Source organism: Sesamum indicum, linkage group LG6, assembly GCF_000512975.1.
Source record: "Sesamum indicum cultivar Zhongzhi No. 13 linkage group LG6, S_indicum_v1.0, whole genome shotgun sequence".
Classification (NCBI taxonomy): domain Eukaryota; kingdom Viridiplantae; phylum Streptophyta; class Magnoliopsida; order Lamiales; family Pedaliaceae; genus Sesamum; species Sesamum indicum.
Window position 1 is genome coordinate 21,121,508 of NC_026150.1, and position 24,254 is coordinate 21,145,761.

Below are 24,254 nucleotides of genomic sequence, written 5' to 3' on the forward strand. Positions count from 1 at the left end.
AGTGTACATTATTTTAGAAAATACATAATTTTTTTTGCTTATTTCATTAATGTAGGGGGGGGGGGTTGTTTAGCTATTTTTACATAATATGGGGCATTTTATGTAATTATCTCATTTATTTTTTTAATAGAGCAAAACCATAAATACTTTTAATAGGACAAGAAAATATTATTTAGAAAATAAATTAGAGAGAATAGTAAAGGTAGATTAATTGCTAGAAATTAAATCCATTGGCTTTAGGGAGAGAGTTTGAATTGAAGTGGGAGAAGAAAATGAAGGCAAAAACACGCTTCCTCCTCTCAAATTACCTATGTTTTATATCTTATTTCCAACACCAAATGAACTCCATTTTCTATACATTCAAAAGGGTAGATACTCTACATCCAATACACAATAACAAGAGTGTGTAGGAAGGGTTTGTGATTGACTAGCATCTGATCCAAATGTCATTGGATATCCAATGTGTGAATATGTTAGAGGAGCAACGCTTGAAGCTCTGCAAATTTGAGACAATCGATGTTGGTTGAATAATGCTCGGAAGCGTTCCCATACTATCTATATCAATTGGAGTGCGTAAAGGTACAATTTGATTATTTCTTTGGGCTGATTATATTTTGCCATTTGAATCATGATTATTTTGACACTTTGATATTTAAGCTTTTTGTGTGTCAATTTACTATCTCAATTTTACAAAACTTTGCATTTTGCCATTTATAACTACTTTTCAATCAAATTTTCTATTGAAAAAATATAACATACAGTGTACATGTGATGTTTAAGGGTTATATGATATGATGTTTTTCACATATGCACAATATGTGATGTATTTTCGGTAGATTAATCAATAAAAAGACGATCGGATATGACAAAGTGCAGATTTAACAAAATTGAGATGGTAGGTTGACAAAATATAAAAACTGGCTCATGATCCATTATTTGAAAATGCATATGCATAATTTGATTATTTGTTAAATTTTAAATACCGTTGCACCTCCCTACCCATATATTTCAAACCCAACACAGAATCAATATAATATCACAATTAATTCAAAATAACATATGAAATAATTGAATTCCTAATATCAATAACTTGATAAGTAAATCAACCAACTCATATATTATTGTCTTGTTGACCTTTACTAGTAACAAACAGTCATTCTCCTTTCGTGCGTTTTATTTTTATTTATATTTTATTAGTTTTTTAATAAATGTCAGAACCTGATTAATCCAATCAAGTATCTTCTAGCCGGTAACTAACTCAAATTATTTGAAATTAGGTTCAAGTAACTCAAATATATTAAAAGAAAGGGTAAATTATATTTTACCATTCGAATTATATCCGTTTTTACATTTGGCAACGAAACTTTTTTTTTGTGTGTCAACTTACCATCTCAACTTTACAAAATTTGTACTTTACCATATGTGACAATCTTTTTGTTGATTTTTCTACTAAAAAAACACCATGTGTTGTGCATATGTGAAAAGTGTCACATTACATAACCTTCAAATATCACATGCGCATTGCATGTGATGTTTTTCTACAAAAAACTTGGTTAAAAAATAATTATAAAGGCAATGTGCAAAACTTTGTAATACTGAGATGGTAAATTAATATAAAAAAAGTTTAAAAGTCAAAATAAAAACAACTATAATTCGAATAACAAAATATAATAAGAGAAAGGGGGTGGATGCGTGGAACTACGGGTGATCAATTTTTTTTTAAATTGTCCAAATTGTATCGAATCAAATCATTTTTATAATTAATTTTTTAAATCGTAATTTAAATTCAGAATTAAACCACACTGTACTTCTTCGTTTGATTTTGGTTTAGATCTAAAAAACACCCAAAATAACACCGAACCGTTAGTCTACTTTTAAGTTGTGGAGAGTGTTGGTGGTCTATAATGAGGAATGTTAGTCTTTTTTGCTTGATTAATATAGATACTCGTTTCATTTCTTGATTTTTGTTAGTTTCGATATTTTATTTTTGTTATACGTGTTGAAACTAGCAAACTACTGGACACAATATTTTAATTTTAGTTTTAAAAGTGCAATTTTTAAAAAAATATTTTATAAAATCATCAATGACAGTTGAATTTGAAGATCAACTAAAAAGAAGATCAAAATTGTGCTGAAACAGTAACAATTAATGACTAAAACTACAATCTCAAATTATTTGAGAACAAAAAATACATAAGTGATTATATTTGAGACAAAATCATAATTTATCCCTAACTTAGATATATTTTTGAAAAGGAAAAACACAAGTATACTTTTTATTTATTTTTTATTAATTTAAGAGGATAAATATTAGATTCTATTAATTTAAAGGGGCGAATTGCAATTTATTAATGAATTGACGGATAAATTATATTTATTCATTTATTTTTTTATGTAAAAAAAAAATCAACGAACAAGATAAGAGAGAAAGTAAAAGCTACAGGAGTTTGCGATTTTGTGTTGAACTCAGGACATGATTGGTATGTATAAAAGAAATTAAGTGGAAATGAAAAGACTTGAATAGAAGGTAATAGATTAATTACAAGGTAATAGAATTGGCATTTTTAGTTGATTCCATTAATATAATTGATAATTAAAAAATAATAATTAGTAATGAAATAAAAATATTTTTATGATTAATTTTCTCTTTAATTAATTTTTAAAAGACTATTTATTCATATTTTATTGAAAATGTAGAATTCAATTTTACAACAATATTGTCCTCAAAATTGTTTAGAGAAGATTATAAGCAATTTATAAAACATCCCATAGTAAATAATTTATTGACTCGTTAAACAAATAGAAAATTTTTTTTCTGCAAAAAAAAAAATAATTTGGACAATCAAATGAACTAATGTATTTAATCAGTGTTGTCATTATTTATTCAGTACTTATTTAAAAAAATTTAAATAATATAAATAATTAAATATCAAAATAATCACTTTTTCTTACCACATATACATAATTATTTCTCAATACTCGATACAAAATGTACTTAAGTTTAATAATAATTAAAATTAAATATTAAACTGATACAAAAAGAAGAAAAAAAGAGAGAGAATTTTGATTTCCAACGTGTTGGGAATAACTAATACTATGTTTGGGGAGAAAATAATTAATCAGTTATCTAATAATATATCAATCAAAGCTGTAGTAATAAATTTGAGAATACTAATTTTATTTCCACTTCATTCTTACATACCAATCACATCTGTATTGGTATTGACTAACCAGGCGCCACGTGGAGCCCATTCAGCGCTGACGTGGCGTGCGCTAGTTTGTAAGAAAACAAGAAAATTAGCCGTAGAAGAAATAAAAAGAAAAGAGATCATATTAATAAACTAATATGTTTTAGACTTTAGAGAGAGAGAAATGTATATAGATATAGAGCGAGAAACAAGGCGCGCAAAGGTTGTCCGAAAACAAGAGAGAGAATGCGCTGCAAATGCAAATCCTTCTTCCCTCAGGTCTAAGCTTTGTCTTCCTAGTCCCATTTTCTTGGGCTAATTCCAAAGGCACAACCTCATCGGTATATTTTATATCAGGCATATTCGGGTCACATTTTGATTTTCACCCCAATATCAATTCGGCCGATGCTGATCAGGATATTTTTCTGGAATTTGCAAAATTAGGTTGATACATGCACATACGTAAATTCACACGTATAGGGATATTGGGGGCTCTTAATCCCTATTTCAATCCTGTTTGTCGCGTTTGATGTTTTTTTCTTATCATTTTCTGTTTATTTACGTGAATAAGTTTGGGAAATGAGCTGCAAGATCCTTCTGCGAAGGGTTCTGGAAGGGTCAGGATTTTGGATCTCATCTCTGGTTATGGGAACGGTGTAGTTTTGCTGTCGGATGAGAGGGCCTTAGTGTTTTAGACGTTGTTGTGATTTCTTGCATTTACTTCGGATTTCTGCAAATATATGTACGGAAAGATCGCGTTTGAAGAAAACGATGAAATGGGTAACATTGTTTAAAGTCTTTAAGGACAAAGTTGGTCTTTCTCAAATTCCATCGTCGGCCTCAACGTCTCCATCGCTGCCGTTCGAAGAAAGCAGCAGCAATTCCAACAATGCGTCGCCACCCCGCCAAGACTTTTCGTTATTGCTTTCAAGGTTTGTTTCTCTTATCTCTCTCTTTTCTGTGGAAAATTTCGACTCGGACGGTTCACTTGGTTTTGCTGTACCTTTTGGCTCACGCTTTCATTTTGATACCACTTGGTGGAGAAATTGATCAGTCAGCAACTTGCTGAAGTGTTCTCTAGTGAATTCTGTTTGCTGGAAGAGTTGCCTTGGCTAGCTTTAGTTAGATGATGATAGGTGCAGACTCATAACTATACTAGGGATTTTTTCCTCGCTTGCATATTTATTTTAGCTGCAGTTTCTGGGCAGGGGTTTTTAATATGTACTTGGGGTATGTATGTTATGGATGAAATGGTTCAGAGACTTGACGAGCATCAGATTCACGTGGATGAAAACTATGCAATTCTGAGATTTTGTGACACCTATACTTGCAAAATGGTTAAAAAGGTCTGCGTGCCATGAACCAGAGGCGGATGTGTTAAATACAGATTCTTTTTGGTATAAAATTTGTTAACAACTTCTTCCCATATCTCTTTGTCTTGTCCACTGGTAGCTTTTGGATCCTTTTTCTATTTCCAACTAAGAAAGGAGGTGGTGATTCTGAATGCCATACTAGGCCCTTTACCTACAATAACCTCAAATGTTTAGCCTATATATTGGTATCTTGCAGCTGCAGAATTAAATTGGACAAGTCACTTATCTAACAGCTGAGTTCTACGCCATACGATGCGATGATGAAATTTTGTGATACTTTCAGTAAACAATGCTTTTCCTTCACAAAGGTCTAGAAATGGACATTTAATAAATACTTAATTCTTAGGCAAACATGACTAGATGGAATTAACAGGTTTTTCGATCTCACTTTGTTGCTGCTAATAGCCCTTAGAAAAGTTTCAGTCCCTGCTTGATAACAGCTCGAGGTGAGCTTTAACTGTTTTTCTTGGGGAGGATATGTGCCGACATAGATAGGTGTTAAACTTCCATCCTGGTGGTCCATTTTACTTGAATGAGGTAATCTCTAGCACATCAGAAAAGGGAACTAGGTAGAACTTATCATGACTCTTGATCCTATTCTTACTCAGCCTGACCAACTTGAGCCATTTGCAGCCCCTAATAATCATGATACTCTTGTTCAAGAGTTCGTCATAATTTCCTTGCTGCATCTTACAGTTTTAACACCTGTGTTCTGGCTTAAAATCTATTTTACTCCACATACTTGAGGATAATGTGTGACCTTCTCTTCTGTTTTGTAAATTTGATGTATGCAATAAAAAGTACTACATAGCGGGTATACCCTTAGGGGGCTCTAGCCTCATCCTTGGGCAGTGTCATTTGGCAGTCAATAGCTGTATTGTTCAACTTCTAAATAATATGTTATTGTGGAACCTCTGACATTTTTGGTTTCAAGATCGTGGTTTTGTAGATGATAATTGGTGTAACCATCCACCGAGTCCGTGTGATCGATGACACGAGAAAACCTGAAATGGAATATCGGTGATTGCTGAACCAAATTATACCAGATTAAGAGTGGCACTTCATTTATAAAATCAGTTTGTTTAGGATCAAATTCTTAGAAATGCTGGGAAGTTCAGCAAATTGAGCTTCAAATGCTATAACTTTTATGTTTCTTCTCACCTCTTGGGGCTTTCGATAAATGAATGGAGGTTGCGAATAAAAGGCAAAAGGTGAATGGAGGTCTGGCAATTTAGAATTGTGAATAACTGCTAGGAGAAGATAGAAAAAAGATCTAGGCAATGAGAAAAAGCTGACTGCTCTATGAAAATATTAGCTGATGCTGTAGGGCTTCTCTCACATGTATTTATGCTATTGTGGGATTTATACCTTTGGTTCTTTTGATGCTTAACATATTAGTTTGTGCAATATTTATTTGAAGTCTCAGCACCTTATTTGAATTCTCTTAAAGTTTGCCTTTGGGGCATGATCCTTAATTATCCTTTTTTCTTGTCAAATAAGCAGGGAGAAGACTGAGTTGGAATTGGATTTCAAGAGGTGTTGGGAGGAGTTCGGTTCATCTAGTACTGAGAAGGTATCGTGAGAGGTCTTACACAATTGTAGAGTTATGTCCACTGTTTTTATTACTAATTCTGCTTCTGCCACTTCTTCCATAAGTATGAAAAAATATCAATTTATCCACACACACCCATATATATATATATATAATTTGTGTCTGCAGGAGAAAGAAAAGGCCTTGCATTGGACAGTGGAATATTTTTGTAGATTAGGAAAGCAGCACTCAGATGTTGCTCAATTAATTACCATGTGAGAAAAACTTTCTTTTCTTTTCTTCACTTCATTTTACTTTATATATATAATTTCAGTATGATATTAGAGCTGCAACAAATCCAGGTTAGTGGAGGCGCACATATTTTCTTTTGTGGTGGGAAGGGCATTTGTAACCGATATAGACAAGCTGAAGCTTAGCAGTAAAACAAGATCTTTGGAAGCTGAAAAAGTTCTGACATTTTTCTCAGAGACCACTAAGGTGTTACTTGAATTTTTTTACATGAACCTTGTTCCCTATTTCAATTTAAGTGCACGAAATTGTCTATTTTCTTGAGAATTTATGTTTGTAATTTCTGCAGGATGGAATAAGACCTGGTGCAAATCTATTACAGGCAGTGGAAATCCTTGTTTCTGGGGTTTGTCAATTGATCCATCAAGAGAAAGTGCAACACCACCCGATATGCTTTTGGCATACAGTGTGGTGGTCTACTTCAATAATAAACATTTGGCTTTATTTATACATGTTCTATTTCGAATGAGACCTCAGTTTCCAGATTGTTTTATGTTCAACTTAATGTGATCTCACTCATATTTGCTTGTTTCCTTGTCTAACAAGAACTTGTTCAACACCCAAGGAAAACTCGAAAGCGTACATAACATCCCAATGTTTGCACCTTATGCAACCTTGTCATCTCTTTTATATCTTTCTCATGGACGGAGAATTGAGAAAAAAAGTCGTTGCATCATATTGGAATTTGTACTGGTCATGGGGTTGCTCTTTTTTGCTGAAAAAAGCAATGTGAAGGTGGTAGCATTCACCATATTGGAAGCTGGTCCATTCATTTGAAATTTTGTAGCATAGTTTACCTTCGTGTTGCTCACTGAGCCAAGAGTCTATCATTCTGGATGCTAATATTGGATACATAATGATAATTTCTTGTCACAAATTTTACATTGAAGTGATCTGTTTATATTTCCTTTTGCTTATAAAGAAATATTACAACCTTGAACTCTTGAGACTATGTGTGCGTGAGTGTTTCTTTTTCTTTGTATTCTTTTAATTTGCTGTATTCATTCTGTTTGTAACTTATGCAAGATGTTTATTTTTTCAGCTGGTTGACAAACAATCGTTCCTCGATTCTGGGATCTTGTGCTGTCTCATTCATGTTCTAAATGCTCTTCTTGCTCCTGATGGGGGCAGTCAGAGACAACAGCTGATCAATAACGAGGAGCAGCTATCATCCAATGAAAACCATGATGTTGAGACCAGACCTGTCCGCCGGCATGAGGTGGTGACTCTTGTTAATTTTTTTTTTTTGTTGATGTTGTTTCCTATTCTTAAAAAACTTATGTAGATATACTTCCTACTTGAAGTGCTATTTTAGTCTATTTTAATTATATAGTATAAGGTGGCTGGTTTCGTATAATACTTTCCTGAATAAACTTGCTTGATTGTCCGTAATTCATGTCATTATTTGTATCTTGCAGTTTCTGTTTTATCTCTTTCACATGCTCTGTGTGAGCACAAATTTCCGATCATTTGGTCAGTGATTGCATCATCAGTCAAAAACTTTATCATGTATGTCCAAAAAGTAGGCTTCCCAAGGTTAAATTCTTAGGTTTTCCGGAGCTGTAAAGGAGTTATACTATTGTTGTGGTACAATTGTCTTACAACACCTTTGAGCTATTTCTTGTGTTAAATGATCACCATTTAAAAGCTTATGTTGGTTAGAGAGGAGAATCATTTAAAATATTAACACCCCCCTCTCATGTGAAACATTTTTTTAATAAATGGGTATCCATTAGATTGGAACCTGGGACCACTTGTTTCGTTTGGCTCTAATACCAAATGACAACATCATCTAAAACCAAGTCGGAGCCAAACATGATTAGTTAAAAAAAGTAAGAGGTTATGAGGTTGTTCTTAGCAATTGAACTAAAGTAGAACGGCACAAATGTAATCTGTAGCAAGTAAAAGCATATTTATCCTCTACCAATACACAGATCAGTTATGCTGTACCGCTTATATGTAGATAATTAACATCTGGAAGTTGATGTAGCAACTTGTAAAACAAGACTAACCACCTCTTCGTCTCTGTGAACCATCTACCCAATTCGAGGCCAATCTCAACCCAATTATGGAACAAAAAATTGCAGATCTTATAGATACCATTAATATTCTTTTTGCTAGGTTTTAAAAGTAAACTCAGTAATAACCTTTTTCATCTTTTTAGGCCTTTTTCTTTCTAATAAGTTGCATTTGGTGTTTGTTTCACTGCCAATGATGGGCAGTGGAGTTTTGTGACTTCATCTTTTTCTATAAGTTGAATGCATAATGACCTGAATGTGTCATTAGTGCCTTTTATACTTTTTCCTCTTCATAATCTACCACATCTTTAAACAAAGTTTGTATTATCCAGCATTAAGTGCATGTTATGGTCGAATTGAAAGCATTTGTAATTCTTGGCCTTAGTATACTTTCTGATGCGTGGTATCAGAGAGTAAAAAGGAACTGCAGAATTAGTTTCTCAGAATGGTTGCTGAATGAAAAATTGTGCTACAAGATACATAACTAGATGCATCTCCTCGTGGTTATTATTCAGATTTGGAATAGCAGAAGTATTTTCCTGGTTCTTAAATTACTGATGACGGCTTTATCTACAACTTTTAGAGTGCTTACTTCCTTGCTCATTTTCTGAATTTATCAGGTTGAGGGCAGTGTTGTACATATTATGAAAGCATTGGCCGGTCATCCATCAGCTGCTCAAAGTTTGGTGGATGATAATTCACTACAGTTACTGTTTCAAATGGTTGCCAATGGTTCTTCAGTGGTTTTCTCGCAATACAAGGAGGGTCTTGTTCCTTTACACGCCATTCAGCTTCACAGACATGCTATGCAGGTGAAAGTGTCTTCGTTGCTAGTGAAATAGCAATGAGTTGTTTATACAGTTACAAACCATATCATGACTCTGTTATGTTTCCCTGATCTGGCTGAACTTTCTTGTTACTGTTGTTCCAGATCCTTCGTCTTCTTTTGGTTAATGATAATGGCAGCACAGCAAAGTATATACGAAAGCATCAGCTGGTATATAAATACATATCTACGTGTATATTTTGTGGCTTTGCTGTTAATCATATGACATGTGATCTGTCAGATTGCCCTATCCCATGTTATCCCTATGTGAAATTACTTTCTTCTATTTAACCAGGCAGCAAACATAATGAAGCATGCTTAAATCCTCTGCTTCTGTACTGAACACACAAATTTCCAAGAAAATCTTTCCTTATTCTTTAGTTTGGGAATTAATTATTGCCATGAAAGAATGATTCAATCTAACTTGTGCCGGAGCTAATTGCCATTTAAATGAGCTAGTGAATCAAAGTTTTGAGGCATTTTCTTTATCAGTATATGACATACTTAGGTGCCTTATCTGGCTTGTAATAAATCCTTGTGGTGGTAGGCTATCAGGACATTTGACTTTTGAAAATTATCGGCTCGTGCCTTTTCTTTTGAAAAATGAGGAGAAATGACAACAAAAAGCAATGTACTTGTCTACAAGGATTATGGCACAGGACCTGCACTCCATGTTTCAAAAATGAGTTTATTTGTTTCTTTAGTTCTTGGATAATTTGTGCTGTGCCAGTTGAAGTTTTTAAGGATTCACATCAATCTATTTACCTTTTCCAGCATAAGGTATGCTCATGTGTGAAAAGAAGGCCAACTCTGTTTCTTCCATGAGATACCTGATTTATCTAATGCAAAAATGTCCTTGCTATGCTGTTAACAGCTATTATCATTTCCAGATTTGCTCCTTGTTCCCAAGCAGCCTGACATGCCCCATCTTAAAGAAACCTTTATGATTCATGTTACCTGCAATCATCAAATAGAGGTTGACTAACGCCCCTCCATCTTTTTATGCATAAATACCACTGTCAATTCAGAAGCAATTCACAAATAAGATAATAAGAGATGTATTTCTCACTGTATCTGGTTCCAACATTACCTGTTTGCTATAAAATTTGATCTTTCAACATGGGACTCAATGTCCCAGCCTGACACGTTTTTGCCATGATATTTTAGAATATCTACAGTTCAAAATAAAGCCTGATCCATCTGTTACATACTTTTTGCATGTTTGTTCTTTTCAATAATCAAATTTATTGGAACAAAGGGAAACAACCTGGTATATCAAGATGTATGTAGTAAGTTATCAGATGAAGATGCACACACATTAGAATCATATACTAAAGTAATTAATAAAAACTGAATGTAATCCTATAAAAGCAGGAGGAATTGGTACTCAAGTAAAATGAGAGAAGAATAATGTTTCTTCCCTTTTGCTTCCATTTGATGGTTTTTGCGATTTCCTTATAACTAGATAATCTATCTTTTGATTTGACAGCTGTTATTATGTTTATCTGAGACAGATAAGAGTACTTCTAATGGCTGTCAAGGATTTCAATCCTGATTGTGGGGATCCTGCCTATACTGTGGGCATTGTTGACTTGCTTCTTGAAAGTGTTGAATTATCTTATAGACCAGGTAAAATGGCCTAATTCCATTGAGTTCGCTGGTCAGTTTTGGTTAGATCATGTTTCTTTTATTAATGTAAATGCTCTATGTTTTTAATTCTATTAAAGCTCATAGGTCAGAGCTAGCTTCGTTTTTAACTGTCAAAACCTGACATTGTTCCTCACTGTAGATTAACTTGTGTGTGAGATGAATTTAGCTCTAGTATATCTCCCACATTTTTAGGATACTTCTTAAGACAAATATGCCCAGATTCTGATTTTGTTCAATTTCTTCCTGTAGATGCTGGTGGTATAAGACTCAGGGAGGATATTCATAATGCTCACGGGTACCAGTTCTTGGTCCAGTTTGCTTTGACTCTGTCGAAGAGTCAAGGTGGTCAGACTTTTTATTCCAAGTCACTTTTAGAAAATGATTCTACTAAAGACAGTTCCCATGCAGTTGAAGAGGCAGAGAAAAAGAGCTTAGGAGAGTATGGAGGAATCTATTCACCACTCAGTCTGTTCCCTGCGCTTAGTAGACTTCTTGATGTCATTATTTCTTTCGCCCAAACAGGTCCCTCATGTGCTCCTGCATCATCTGGCCTAAAATCTTCAAAAAGTTCTCACCCAAAGTCAAATGCACATGGCAGAAGTCGTAGCTCATTTTCCGACCGAATGGCTGAAGAAATTTTGGAGAAGGACAACGAAAAAGTCAAAGATTTAGAAGCTGTTCAAATGTTAATGGATATTCTAATCAAAGCAGAAAGTACAGAGTTGCAGGCAGAAGTACTGAATAGATTGTTGAAGATATTCTCTAGTCATCCTGAAAACTATAAGTTATGTCAGCAGCTGAGGACTGTACCTCTCTTAATCCTTAATATGGCTGGTTTCCCTTCATCTCTGCAAGAGATAATCTTGAAAATTCTTGAATATGCGGTGTCTGTTGTGAATATCATCCCTGAACAAGAGTTGCTTTCACTTTGTTGCTTACTACCACAATCAATAACCTCTGGATTAAAGCATACGATTCTTTCCTTTTTCTTAAAGCTCTTATCATTTGACCAAGAGTACAAGAAAATCCTCAGAGAAGTCGGTGTGCTGGAGCTTCTGTTGGAAGATCTGAAGCAGCACACATTTTTGCATGAGCCTGAGCAACTTACTAGTGATCATGGTCAGTTAGAGATAAAAACTAGCTCAAGCAGTTTCAAGAGGCACTTTCTCTGTAAGGATTCAATCCTTTCATCTCCGACACTCTTAGAACCTGCTTGTGGGAAATTCCTTATTTTTGAAGTAGAGGATACAGCTGCAGTTGCTTGGGATTGTTTGCTCTCCTTATTAAAGAAATCAGATGCAAATCAGGCAGCATTTCGTTCTTTTAATGGTGTGATCATCTTACTTCCTTTTTTGGCGTCGGATGTGCATCGCCCGGGCGTCCTTCGGGTGTTGTCTTGCTTGATTATTGAGGATGTCAAACAGGTAAAAGCTTCTTTCTTTAGTTTTATGCTTTACATGTATGACCCCACGTTTGTTCTTTACACAAAGGTGTCTCCTCACGTTTATTCTTTACTTAAAGGTGTCTCCTCCATGGTAGAAATTTAGTGAATGTTTGTCTTCTTTGAATTTGAAGTCTCCTAAGTAACTTGTAGTTTGAAAATAACTAGAAATGTGCTCAGACTTTAATTCGCATGATCATAAATTGTAGCTTGAGGATAACTACATGGATCCTCAGACTTTAGTCATCATGATTGGTGGTGTTGTTATAAAGAGTTATTGTGTTGCTTTCTGCGTAATGACATTAAAGGTATGTCCTTGTTATCCCAGTGTCTGTAAGGGCTCATCAGTCTTGTTATGATTTTTGACGTATGTTCAACATTTATACACAACTACAATAAACTTTTTAGCTAGCTTCCAAGGCAAATTGATATGGATGTATGCAGAGATGGAACAAGAATTATGGTGCCGTCTTGTAGAATTTATCTAGATTGATATCGAAACTATTTATCACATTTCAAAAGTGATGCCCTTGCTCTGCCCTTGAAATTTAGGCAAGCATTTAAGTATTGATTGGTCATCTACATTTTTTGTTGAGTAGTTAGGGATTATTGCACTTCTGGAGTTTGGTTGGTGTTAAGACCTTCATTTCTAAATTGTAGTCTTCATGTTTCTGTTCTGTGATATGAGAACAGAGTTATATCTTGTTGTATGATTTGTGCTTTTCAAGGATCAGATGCACTGTATTCTTGAATCTGTTGATGTAGAGGTGTTCAATGTATCCTCTTTTCTGTTTATATCAGGCTCATCCGGAAGAATTGGGCGCTTTGGTTGAAGTGTTAAAAAATGGGATGGTTACAAGTGCTTTGGGATCTCAATACATACTTCAACATGATGCAGAATGTGACACCTTTGGAGCTGTATGGCGCATATTAAGAGTTAATGACTCGGCTCAGAGAGTTTTTGGTGAAGCAACTGGGTTTTCTCTTTTACTAACTATGCTTCAGTCTTTTCAGAGTGATGATGGAGATCCGAAAAAGCAACCTTCTATAACTGTATGCATCAATGTGTTTACATATATGTTGCGCGTGATGACAGCAGGGGTTTTTGATAATGCTGTCAATCGGTCAAAGTTGCAGACAATCCTATCTTCACATACTTTTTATGATCTTCTCTCTGAGTCAAGGTTAATTTGTGTGGAATATGAATGCCAAGTCATACAATTGTTGCTGGAACTAGCTCTAGAGGTAGTGACTCCACCATTTACAATGTCAGAACATGAAAATGAATCAGCTGGTTTTCTTTTGATTACATTGTCGGGTTCTTTCGTAACTTACAAGAAACGGGTATATAATGCTGCTGCGGTCAGAGTGCTCTTACGTAGTTTACTGTTGTTTACTCCAAACGTGCAATTAGAATTGCTGAACTTTATCGAAAAGCTTGCTTGTGCTAATTCCTTAAATAAGGAAAACCTCACATCTATAGGTGCGAATTTACAAATTCTTGTTTGTAGTAGCTTTTCTGATTTTAGTAGCATCCTTAGTAATTTTCATGCCTTTGCTGCTAGGCTGTGTGGAACTTCTTTTGGAGATTATACATCCCCTTATGTCGAGCTCATCATCATTAGTTTCTCATGCCTTGAAGATTGTGGAAGTTCTTGGTGCCTATAGGTAACACAACTTTCAGTCTGGACCGGAGCATCCAATGCACGTCTGGAACTCTCTTAGACTGCTTATACTTTAAATTAATTGACCTGACACACATTTCTTGATTGACAGATTATCAGTATCAGAACTTCGAAGTCTTGTCAGGTATATTATGCACATGAGGCTAGCGAACTCTGCTCGTTGTGTTGTTCAAATGATGGAAAGGTTGATTGTTTCAGAGGATACGGGCTCAGGAGATGTTTCTCTTGCACCTTTTGTCGAGTTGGACATGAGCAAGTTAGGACATGCTTCCATTCAAGTGCCATTAGGGCAAAGGTCATGGCCTCCTGCTGCTGGTTATTCTTTTGTTTGTTGGTTTCAGTACCAAAATCTTTTAAAACCACAGGCAAGAGAGACTGAAGCTCCTAAAGCTGGATCTCCAAAGAGGCATAGCCTGATAAGTGGACAACTAGGATCTCAGGTCCTTCGGATATTCTCTGTTGGGAGTGTGGATAATGAAAGTACCTTTTATACGGAGCTTTGTCTGCATGATGACGGGGTTCTTACACTTGCAACAAGCAATTCTTCTTCCTTGACATTTGCTGGATTAGAAATGGAGGAAGGTAGGTGGCATCACCTTGCAGTTGTGCATAGCAAACCAAATGCTTTGGCTGGGCTCTTTCAAGCAAGTTTTGCTTATGTATACCTTAACGGAAAGCTAAGGCACACCGGGAAACTTGGATACTCTCCCTCTCCTGCAGGGAAGTCTGTGCAGGTAACAATTGGGACGCCAGTTGCTTGTGCAAGGGTTAGTGATTTGTCATGGAAGCTCAGATCTTGCTTTCTTTTTGAAGAGGTGCTCCCACCAGGTTCTATTTGTTTTATGTACATTCTTGGAAGAGGTTATAGAGGGCTTTTCCAGGACACAAATCTATTGCAATTTGTTTCTAATCAGGCATGTGGTGGGGGCAGCATGGCTATTTTGGATTCTTTAGACATCGACTTGCCTTCGCCCTCTAACACGCAAAAGCCTGACACTGCTGGTAAGCAAGGGATCTTTAAGGTGGATGGAAGTGGATTTGTATGGGATTCCTATAAATTAGGAAATCTCTCACTACAATTGTGGGGTAAGAAACTGATACTTGCATTAGATGGAACGAGCACGGACACAATCCGAGCATCTGGAACTGTATCCATGCTCAATCTAGTTGATCCACTATCAGCTACTGCTTCTTCTATTTGGGGTGAGAGAATTATCGACTGAATTGTTTCAATCATCTGTCTGGCCAAATCTCTTTGTTATCTTTTTTGTTTAATTAATTCTTATATTTATTTATGCATTTATTTTTTCTGGAGTTCTTCCAGGTATACCACGATTTGGTCGTCTTCTTGGAGATATCTACATCTGTAAGCAGTGTGTGATCAGTGATATGATCCGCCCCATGGGTGGCATGGCTGTTGTCCTTGCTCTTATTGAAGCTGCTGAAACGAGGGACATGCTCCACATGTCCTTGACATTGCTTGCATGTGCACTCCACCAGAATCCACAGAACGTGAGAGACATGCAGAAGTACAGAGGATACCACTTGCTAGCTCTTTTCCTTCACCGCAGAATGTCCTTGTTTGACATGCAATCACTTGAGATTTTTTTCCAAATAGCTGCTTGTGAGGCTACTTTCTCTGAACCAAGAAAAATTGGAAGCATGAAGAGCACTCTGTCACCTACCACCATTAATGAGGCCAGCTTTGACGATCTCAATTTATCAAAGTTACCTGATGAATTTTCATCAGTTGGGTCTCAAGGGGATATTGATGATTTTTCTGCAACAAAAGATTCATTTAGTCATATTTCAGAGCTGGAAACTGCTGATATGCCAACAGAGACATCTAATTGCATCGTTTTGTCAAACGCTCATATGGTGGAGCATGTGTTGTTGGATTGGACCCTCTGGGTGACAGCTCCTGTCCCAGTTCAAATTTCTTTACTTGGATTTCTTGAGCATCTGGTCTCCATGCATTGGTATCGCAATCATAACCTTACAATTCTCCGTAAAATTAACCTTGTTCAGCATTTACTCGTAACTCTGCAGAGGGGTGATGTTGAAGTGCCAGTGTTGGAAAAAGTAGTCATGTTATTAGGTGTCATTTTGGAGGATGGATTCCTTCCTTCTGAATTGGAGCTTCTTGTGCGGTTTGTGATTATGACATTTGATCCTCCTCAACCAACATCACGTAATCATTTTACAAGAGAATTGATGGGGAAACATGTTATTGTGAGAAACATGTTACTTGAGATGCTAATTGATCTGCAGGTGACCATTCCATCAGAGGAGTTACTTGAGCAGTGGCTTAAAATTGTTTCATCAAAATTAATTACTTATTTTCTTGATGAAGCACTACATCCTACCAGTATGAGATGGATCATGACTCTTGTAGGTGTGTGCCTTTCCTTTTCTCCTACATTTGCACTAAAATTTCGATCAAGCGGAGGTTATCAAGGTTTGGTAAGGGTACTTCCTAGTTTCTACGATTCTCCTGATATATATTACATTTTGTTCTGTCTGATATTTGGGAAGCCTGTATATCCAAGATTACCAGAAGTTCGCATGCTTGATTTTCATGCGCTTATGCCAAGTGATGGTCGCTGCGGAGAGTTAAAATTTGTTGAACTGTTGGACTCGGTTATTGCAATGGCGAAATCCACTTTTGATAGGTTATGCACACACTTAATGATTGCACATCAAACTGGCAATATTTCTCAGGTTGGTGCAAGCATTATGGCTGACCTTGTAGATGGACATGTAGACATGGGAGAGCTTCAAGGTGAAGCTTTGATGCACAAAACCTATGCTGCTCGCTTGATGGGTGGGGAGGCATCAGCCCCAGCAGCCGCTACTTCAGTTCTCAGATTCATGGTTGATCTTGCAAAAACGTGTCCTCCTTTTTCTGCTGTATGCAGACGGGCTGAGTTTCTTGAAAGCTGTATTGACCTCTATTTTTCCTGTGTCAGGTCTCGTGCATATTTGAATTCTGGACTTTTATCTGATTCTCCTTTGAATATGAACTCTTTATATTTGGTATATGCTACACATAGATCAAGCACATTGTTCGGGACATGGATTGTCTACTTTGGTTAACTGGACATGTTTCTCTTTGTTATTCAGGGCTGCTCATGCTGTGAGGATGACGAAAGAACTAACTGTGAAAACGGAGGAAAAGATTTTGAATGATGCTGATGATACCAGTAGCTCGCAGAATACTTTCTCTAGCTTCCCTCAAGAACATGAGCAGTCAGCAAAGTCCTCCGTCAGTGTAGGGAGCTTTGTGCAGGGGCATGTAAGTGCTAGTTCTGAAGATAATCCAATTATTACAGATAACATGGCCAGTGAGAAACCAGAGATTGGTAATTGCGTAAACCAGCATGAATTGGACCAACTAATGAAGGAAAATGTGCAGGCTGTGGCGAGTGTTGACAGCGAAGCAGTTGACCAGGTGTCCACTGCCACTTCTGGAAGTAATGATTTCAATTTCCGGGATACAAGAAGTACATTAGATTATTTTCAGAAGAGTGCTTCCCATAGTTCATTGTCTTTCACTATGTCTGAATCTCCTGTATTGACCGAGAGATCTAGTTCCAGGATTCAGCGCACTCCATCTTCATCTCCAGTTTTAGCATTGACATCTTGGCTTGGGGGTCCCACTCGCAGTGATTCAAAAGCACAGTCCTCTTCAACACCATCTGTGGACTCCTTTGTGTCTGTTCAAGACATTGATTCCCCTTCAGAGTTTAAGCCTGCAACTCAATCTCAGTATGCATCAAACACATTGTTCACAATCAGTCCGAGTTTGATTCTTGAAGTAGATGGTTCTGGCTACGGAGGAGGTCCATGTTCTGCTGGTGCTACTGCAGTTCTAGATTTTCTGGCTGAAGTTCTTTCTGATTTTGTGACGGAGCAGATAAAAGCTGCATCAGTTCTTGAGACTGTTTTGGAAAGTGTACCTATGCATGCTGATGCTGAATCTGTTCTGGTTTTTCAAGGATTATGCCTTACTAGATTGATGAACTTCGTTGAAAGGCGTCTCTTACGTGATGATGAGGAAAATGAGAAGAGGTTAGAAAAGAGCCGATGGTCCTTAAACTTAGATGCACTGTCCTGGATGATAGTGGATCGCGTGTATATGGGAGCTTTTCCTCAGCCTGCTGGTGTATTGAAGACTTTGGAATTCTTATTATCGATGTTGCAGTTGGCAAATAAAGATGGTAGGATTGAAGAAACAATTCCTGCAGGCAAAGGACTTCTTTCTCTTGGGAGAGGAAACAGACAACTTGATACTTATATACATGCACTTTTTAAGAATACGAATCGTATCATATTATTCTGTTTCCTCCCATCATTTTTGTCCACAATAGGGGAAGATGATCTTCTTACACGCTTGTGCTTGCAGAATGAACCAAAGAAGAAATTGTCTCTTCACTCTTCACAAGAGGATGGTGGGGTTGAGATTCTCACAGTTTTACAGTTACTGGTTGCCAACAGGCGAATAATCTTTTGTCCCAGTAATCGTGATACTGATCTAAATTGCTGTCTTTGTGTAAATTTGATATCTCTACTCTATGACCATAGGAAACATGTGCAAAATGCAGCAATTGATATTCTCAAATATCTTTTGGTACATCGTAGGGCTGCAGTTGAAGAGTTTTTGGTCTCTAAAGTAAACCAAGGGCCATCAGTGGATGTTCTACATGGTGGTTTTGATAAGCTTTTGACTGGAAACTTATCGGGATTTTTTGAATGGCTTCATAGTTCTGAGTCAATAGTCAATAAAGTGTTGGAAAAGGGTGCTGCAGTTATGTGGGCACAATATATTGCAGGGTCAACAAAGTTTCCTGGAGTGAGGATAAAGGGTATGGATAGTCGTCGAAAGAGAGAAATGGGGAGAAGATCAAGGGACACCTCAAAATTAGAACAAAGACATTGGGAGCAAGTGAATGAACGGAGAGGTGCACTTGAATTGGTCCGTGATGCTATGGCTACTGAATTACGTGTTATCCGTCAGGATAAGTATGGATGGGTGGTTCATGCTGAAAGTGAGTGGCAAACTCATCTCCAACAGCTTACACACGAGCGGGGAATATTTCCAATTAATAAATCCTCCATGAACGAGGAGGAGCTTGAGTGGCAGCTTTGCCCCATTGAAGGTCCATACAGGATGCGTAAAAAGCTGGAGCGGTGTAGAACAAAGATAGACACCATCCAAAATATTCTGAATGGGAAGTTCGAGATAGGGGAAAGAGAATTTGGGAACACTGATAATGAGCACCATGCCTTTGATGCTGAATCAGATTCGTTTCTCAATCTTTCAACTCACAAACCAAAGAACGAAACTTTTCATGCTGAACTGTATAATGAACCATCTTTCAAAGAATCAGAAGATGCTCGGGATGTAGCTTCTCCTGGGGTAGGATGGAATGATGATCGCGAGAGTAGTATAAATGAAGCAAGTATGCATTCGGCTGCTGAATTTGGTGAGAGGTCAAGTGATGCATCCGCTCAAAGAGCAGATACTAGTAGAGGCAAACCTGATTTAGGATCTTCAAAGTTATCTTCTTCAGTAAAAAATGATGAAGTGAGGGTGGCTGAGGACAAATCAGATAAAGAGCTAAATGATAATGGCGAGTATCTGATCAGACCTTATCTGGAACCTCTTGAAAGGATTAAGTGCAGGTACAATTGTGAAAGAGTAGTGGGACTGGACAAACATGATGGTATATTTCTGATTGGGGAGTTGTCACTGTATATCATTGAGAATTTTTACATTGATGAATCTGGGTGCATATGCGAAAAAGAGAGTGAAGATGAACTCTCCATCATTGATCAGGCTTTGGGTGTAAAGAAAGATTTTTCTTGTAATATGGACTCCGATTCCAAGTCAATTTCATCATGGGGTGCTACAGTAAAGGCATACTCAGGGGGTAGGGCATGGGCATATAATGGGGGTGCCTGGGGTAAGGAAAAAGTCTGCACTGCTGGTAATGCGCCTCATCCTTGGCGTAATTGGAAGCTTGATAGTGTCCATGAGCTTCTGAAGCGTGATTATCAGCTCCGCCCTGTTGCTATTGAGATTTTTAGCATGGATGGGTGCAATGACCTACTGGTTTTCCACAAAAAAGAGAGAGAAGAAGTTTTCAAGAATCTGGTGGCCATGAATCTACCCAGAAACAGCATGTCAGTCACTACACTCCTCTTTTGCTTTCCTGATGTTATTATTAGTTTGACAAGGTGGTCCATATAGTTGATGTCAATAAACTGGTCTTTTCTTGCTCTGCCAGTAAGTTATTTAAATCAAACTCGAACTGGTGGAATTTTGTCATTAAGATATCAATACCTGGCTTTGGCTGTAACTTCTTAGTTAACCAGAGGTACAAGGAAAGATGAAAGCATTATGATGAATGGTGGCAGGCATGTGAATGTTTTACTCGCTTCATATGAAGATGCTACAATCTGCAATTGGATTGGTTTGCTCTTTTGTTAGAATTCTGCAGATTATGTTTGCCAAAAATTGGTGGCTTTATGGATTATCACACATATACTGTAGTTGCTTTATTTTTGTTGCTGAATACTCTCCCTCATCCATGATGAAATGGTCCTTCTTTGGGTTTCACAAACAATATTCTCATTGTTGTCAAGTATTCACTACTTTCCAATAGTGTCCTTGCTTAGAATACATGCTGTGTCTGGGAGGAATGTCGAGAATCTGCTTTATTGAAATTGGGTTAAGTTGCATACTGTTCTGCTTTTCATTTTCACCCAGAATGCTCCCTTAAAAATGCAACATCAAATTTGGACAAAAGGTAAAATAGAATAGAAAAAGTGAGACTTCTTATGACATCAATGTATTAACTACTATACTTTCCTAGTTTATGGAGATGCCATTCTTGTGTTCTTGGCTTCCCTTTGATTCTGATGTAACTACAGAGTGCTGCTTCATTCAGTACTTATGATGCATCTTTTTTCATTGGTGCATGGTGTTTTCCTGAAACCAGTATTTTGACGTCACATTTATTTTGTATGTTTTACAGTCTAGATGCAACAATAACGGGGTCAACAAAACAAGAAAGCAATGAAGGCCGTCTCTTTAAAGTTGCAGCAAACTCCTTTTCCAAAAGGTGGCAAAATGGAGAAATTAGCAATTTTCAGTATATCATGCACCTCAATACTCTGGCAGGTCGTGGGTACAGTGATCTGACGCAGTATCCCGTGTTTCCTTGGGTCCTGGCAGATTACGAGAGTGAGAATCTGGACCTATTAGATCCAAAAACATTCCGTAATTTTGAGAAGCCAATGGGTTGTCAAACATCAGACCGGGAGGAGGAGTTCAGGAAGAGGTTGACTCCTGTTATGGCACTTTTATCAACTTGTAAATTTGTTTGTTTTGAGTTTGTACTTCCCTTCTCCATCTTAAATATTATACTGATTTGCACCCCCCCAAACAGATACGAGAGCTGGGATGATCCAGAAATCCCCAAATTTCATTATGGTTCTCATTATTCTAGTGCTGGGATTGTTCTCTTTTATCTATTACGCCTGCCTCCATTTAGTGTCGAGAATCAAAAGCTGCAAGGTGGACAATTTGACCATGCTGATCGTCTTTTCAACAGTGTTCGAGAAACCTGGTGGAGCGCTGCTGGGAAAGGGAATACATCAGATGTGAAGGAACTAATTCCAGAATTCTTTTATATGCCGGAATTCCTGGAAAACAAGTTCAATCTTGACTTCGGTGAGAAACAATCGGGAGAGAAGGTCTGACAAAGTTTTTTTAGTGCTGGAGCTGGACCTCCTTTTTCCTTCCATTTTGGTTTTCAGATAGTGAGTGTGTGATCGATCCTGATCTTTTGCCAGGTTGGTGATGTTTTCTTGCCTCCATGGGCCAAGGGCAGTGCTAGAGAGTTCATCAGGAAGCACAGGGAAGCTTTGGAGTCAGATTATGTTTCAGAGCATCTGCATCATTGGATAGACCTCATCTTTGGATATAAACAGAGAGGAAAGGTTTGTGTCCAATTTCTGTACCATTGTATTTGAAATCAGATATTTCGCACAGGGTTTAATATACTTATCAATCCTTTGTTTTTTCAAAAGTCTCTTTAGTAACTTACTGATTGCATTCCTTTTGACCAACTGTCCTTCCTGTGGATTACACACAATGTATTCTGTATTTATTGTAATTATGAAGAGAGGCGAAGATAATAATCCTGAATTCAAGTAGATGAATAAATTTTCTTACCTTTGAGACTTCGAATTCTATACTCTGAAACTTTTCCCTTATAGACTATTTGCTGAATCAATATTGGAAGCCGGGAATTCGGTTATTTTGTTTTTACAAGTAAATATATTAGCGGTTTCTTGCTAAATGTACCATCATTATCTTCCTCATGGCTATTAACTTGGTTGCTTCCTGTTTTTCAAACTCTGATTACAGTATTTTACATATTTTTCAGGCAGCTGAGGAGGCTGTTAATGTATTTTACTACTATACCTATGAAGGCAGTGTTGACATTGACTCTGTTGCAGATCCTATTATGAAAGCATCTGTTTTAGCACAAATTAATCATTTTGGACAAACACCAAAACAACTGTTCATGAAGCCTCATGCTAAAAGACGAACTGATAGAAAGGTTCCTCCTCATCCACTCAAGCATGCTATGCTTCTTGTACCTCATGAGATTCGCAAGAGCTCATCTTCTATATCTCAAATTGTAACTGTCACTGACAAGGTTCTTATTGCTGGCACAAATATCTTGCTAAAACCAAGAACATTTACCAAATGTGTCGCGTGGGGTTTTCCTGACCGGAGCTTACGTTTTATGAGTTACAATCATGATAGGCTTCTTTCTACTCATGAAGATCTTCATCATGGCAACCAAATCCAATGTGTCAGTGCGAGTCATGATGGCCAACTTTTGGTTACTGGGGCAGATGACGGCTTACTTTGTGCTTGGAGAATTGGACAAAGTGGACCCTTTGCTCTTCGACACTTGCAGTTGGAGAAGGCTCTTTGTGGCCATACTGGTAAAATCACGTGTCTGCGCGTTAGCCAGCCCTATATGATGATTGTGAGTGGATCTGATGACTGTACAGTAATAATATGGGATCTTAGCTCTTTGGTCTTCATTAGGCAGCTTCCCGAGTTCCCTTCACCAGTTTCAGCAATATATGTGAATGAATTGAACGGTGAAATCGTGACTGCAGCTGGTGTTCTGCTTGCTATTTGGAGCATTAACGGTGACTGCCTAGCTGTGAACAACGCAACACAGCTTCCTTCTGATTTCATTCTCTCACTCACGGGTTCTACCTTCTCAGACTGGCTGGAAACAAACTGGTATGTATCGGGTCACCAAAGTGGTGATATCAAAGTGTGGAAAATGGTTCACTCTTCCAGTGAGGAGTCTGCCCAAATCAAAGAAACCGTGAATCCAACAGGAGGTCTAGGACTTGGAGGGAAAGTTCCCGAGTACAGATTGATCCTACATAAGGTATTGAAGTTCCACAAATTTCCTGTTACTGCCCTAAGGCTCTCAAATGACCTAAAACAGTTGTTAAGTGGGGATTCGGATGGCCACCTGGTTTCATGGACATTAAGAGACGAGAGCTTGAGAGCTTCCATGAAGCATAGATGAGTGAAGGAGGTTGTACAGTTTGTTTGATACTTGGTTATCCCAGCTATTCGTTCTCTGTGGAAGACTCTCCCAATGACTTTACATGCAGTCTTTTGAGGGCAAAGTAACTATACGATGGAACTGCACTGCTGTGCTGGTGAGGACAAGAACAAAAGAGCGCTAACATGGGAATGCAGCAACTTTCTTGTGCCAGACTCTTGAAGCAAGATCTCCCCCTTTGCAAGCGCCTCGCAGCTTCAGAACTAGAACTGGGGGCGTAGATGCCGTCAAATTTGGTGGTTGTGAGAAGAGATATTGGCTTCTTTGGAAGATGTATGTTGTATATAGTAACGGTTCATGACATTGTACAGTGAAGTTGTATAGAAAATGGAAAGTTAACCGGCTAACTTGAAAGTATAGGAGAAAGATGAGAGGTTGGCTTTAGTTTACTCGACAAAGTAGATGCGTAGCTGATCCATCTTTGTTGTGAAATTGTAGAGAGATACTTACATTTTGATGTATATTTTACATGTATCTGAAATTCTAATGTTATCATGGCAAAAAATGATCAAGCTGTTCTGTACAGTAACTTTACGATATGACAGATTTATCCCCTTTA

The 24,254-nt window shown here is 37.3% G+C and overlaps 1 protein-coding gene across 2 annotated transcripts; it reads left to right on the forward strand.

The window, feature by feature from the left end:
- LOC105165314 (protein SPIRRIG-like) lies at positions 3,363–24,254 on the forward strand. Of its 2 annotated transcripts, XM_020695038.1 has the most exons (20): positions 3,363–4,120; positions 6,065–6,134; positions 6,282–6,367; positions 6,455–6,590; positions 6,691–6,747; positions 7,444–7,620; positions 9,040–9,231; positions 9,351–9,416; positions 10,760–10,874; positions 11,145–12,319; positions 13,138–13,819; positions 13,902–14,004; positions 14,113–15,224; positions 15,346–16,990; positions 17,145–17,316; positions 17,437–20,207; positions 21,062–21,367; positions 21,476–21,782; positions 21,882–22,028; positions 22,478–24,254. In XM_020695038.1, the coding sequence occupies exons 1-20, from the start codon at positions 3,960–3,962 to the stop codon at positions 23,654–23,656; spliced, it is 10,659 nt and encodes a 3,552-aa protein (XP_020550697.1). In that variant the 5' UTR covers positions 3,363–3,959; the 3' UTR covers positions 23,657–24,254. The 2 variants fall into 2 exon arrangements, with proteins under 2 accessions (XP_020550697.1, XP_011082587.1); XM_011084285.2 differs by having other exon boundaries at positions 17,145–20,207.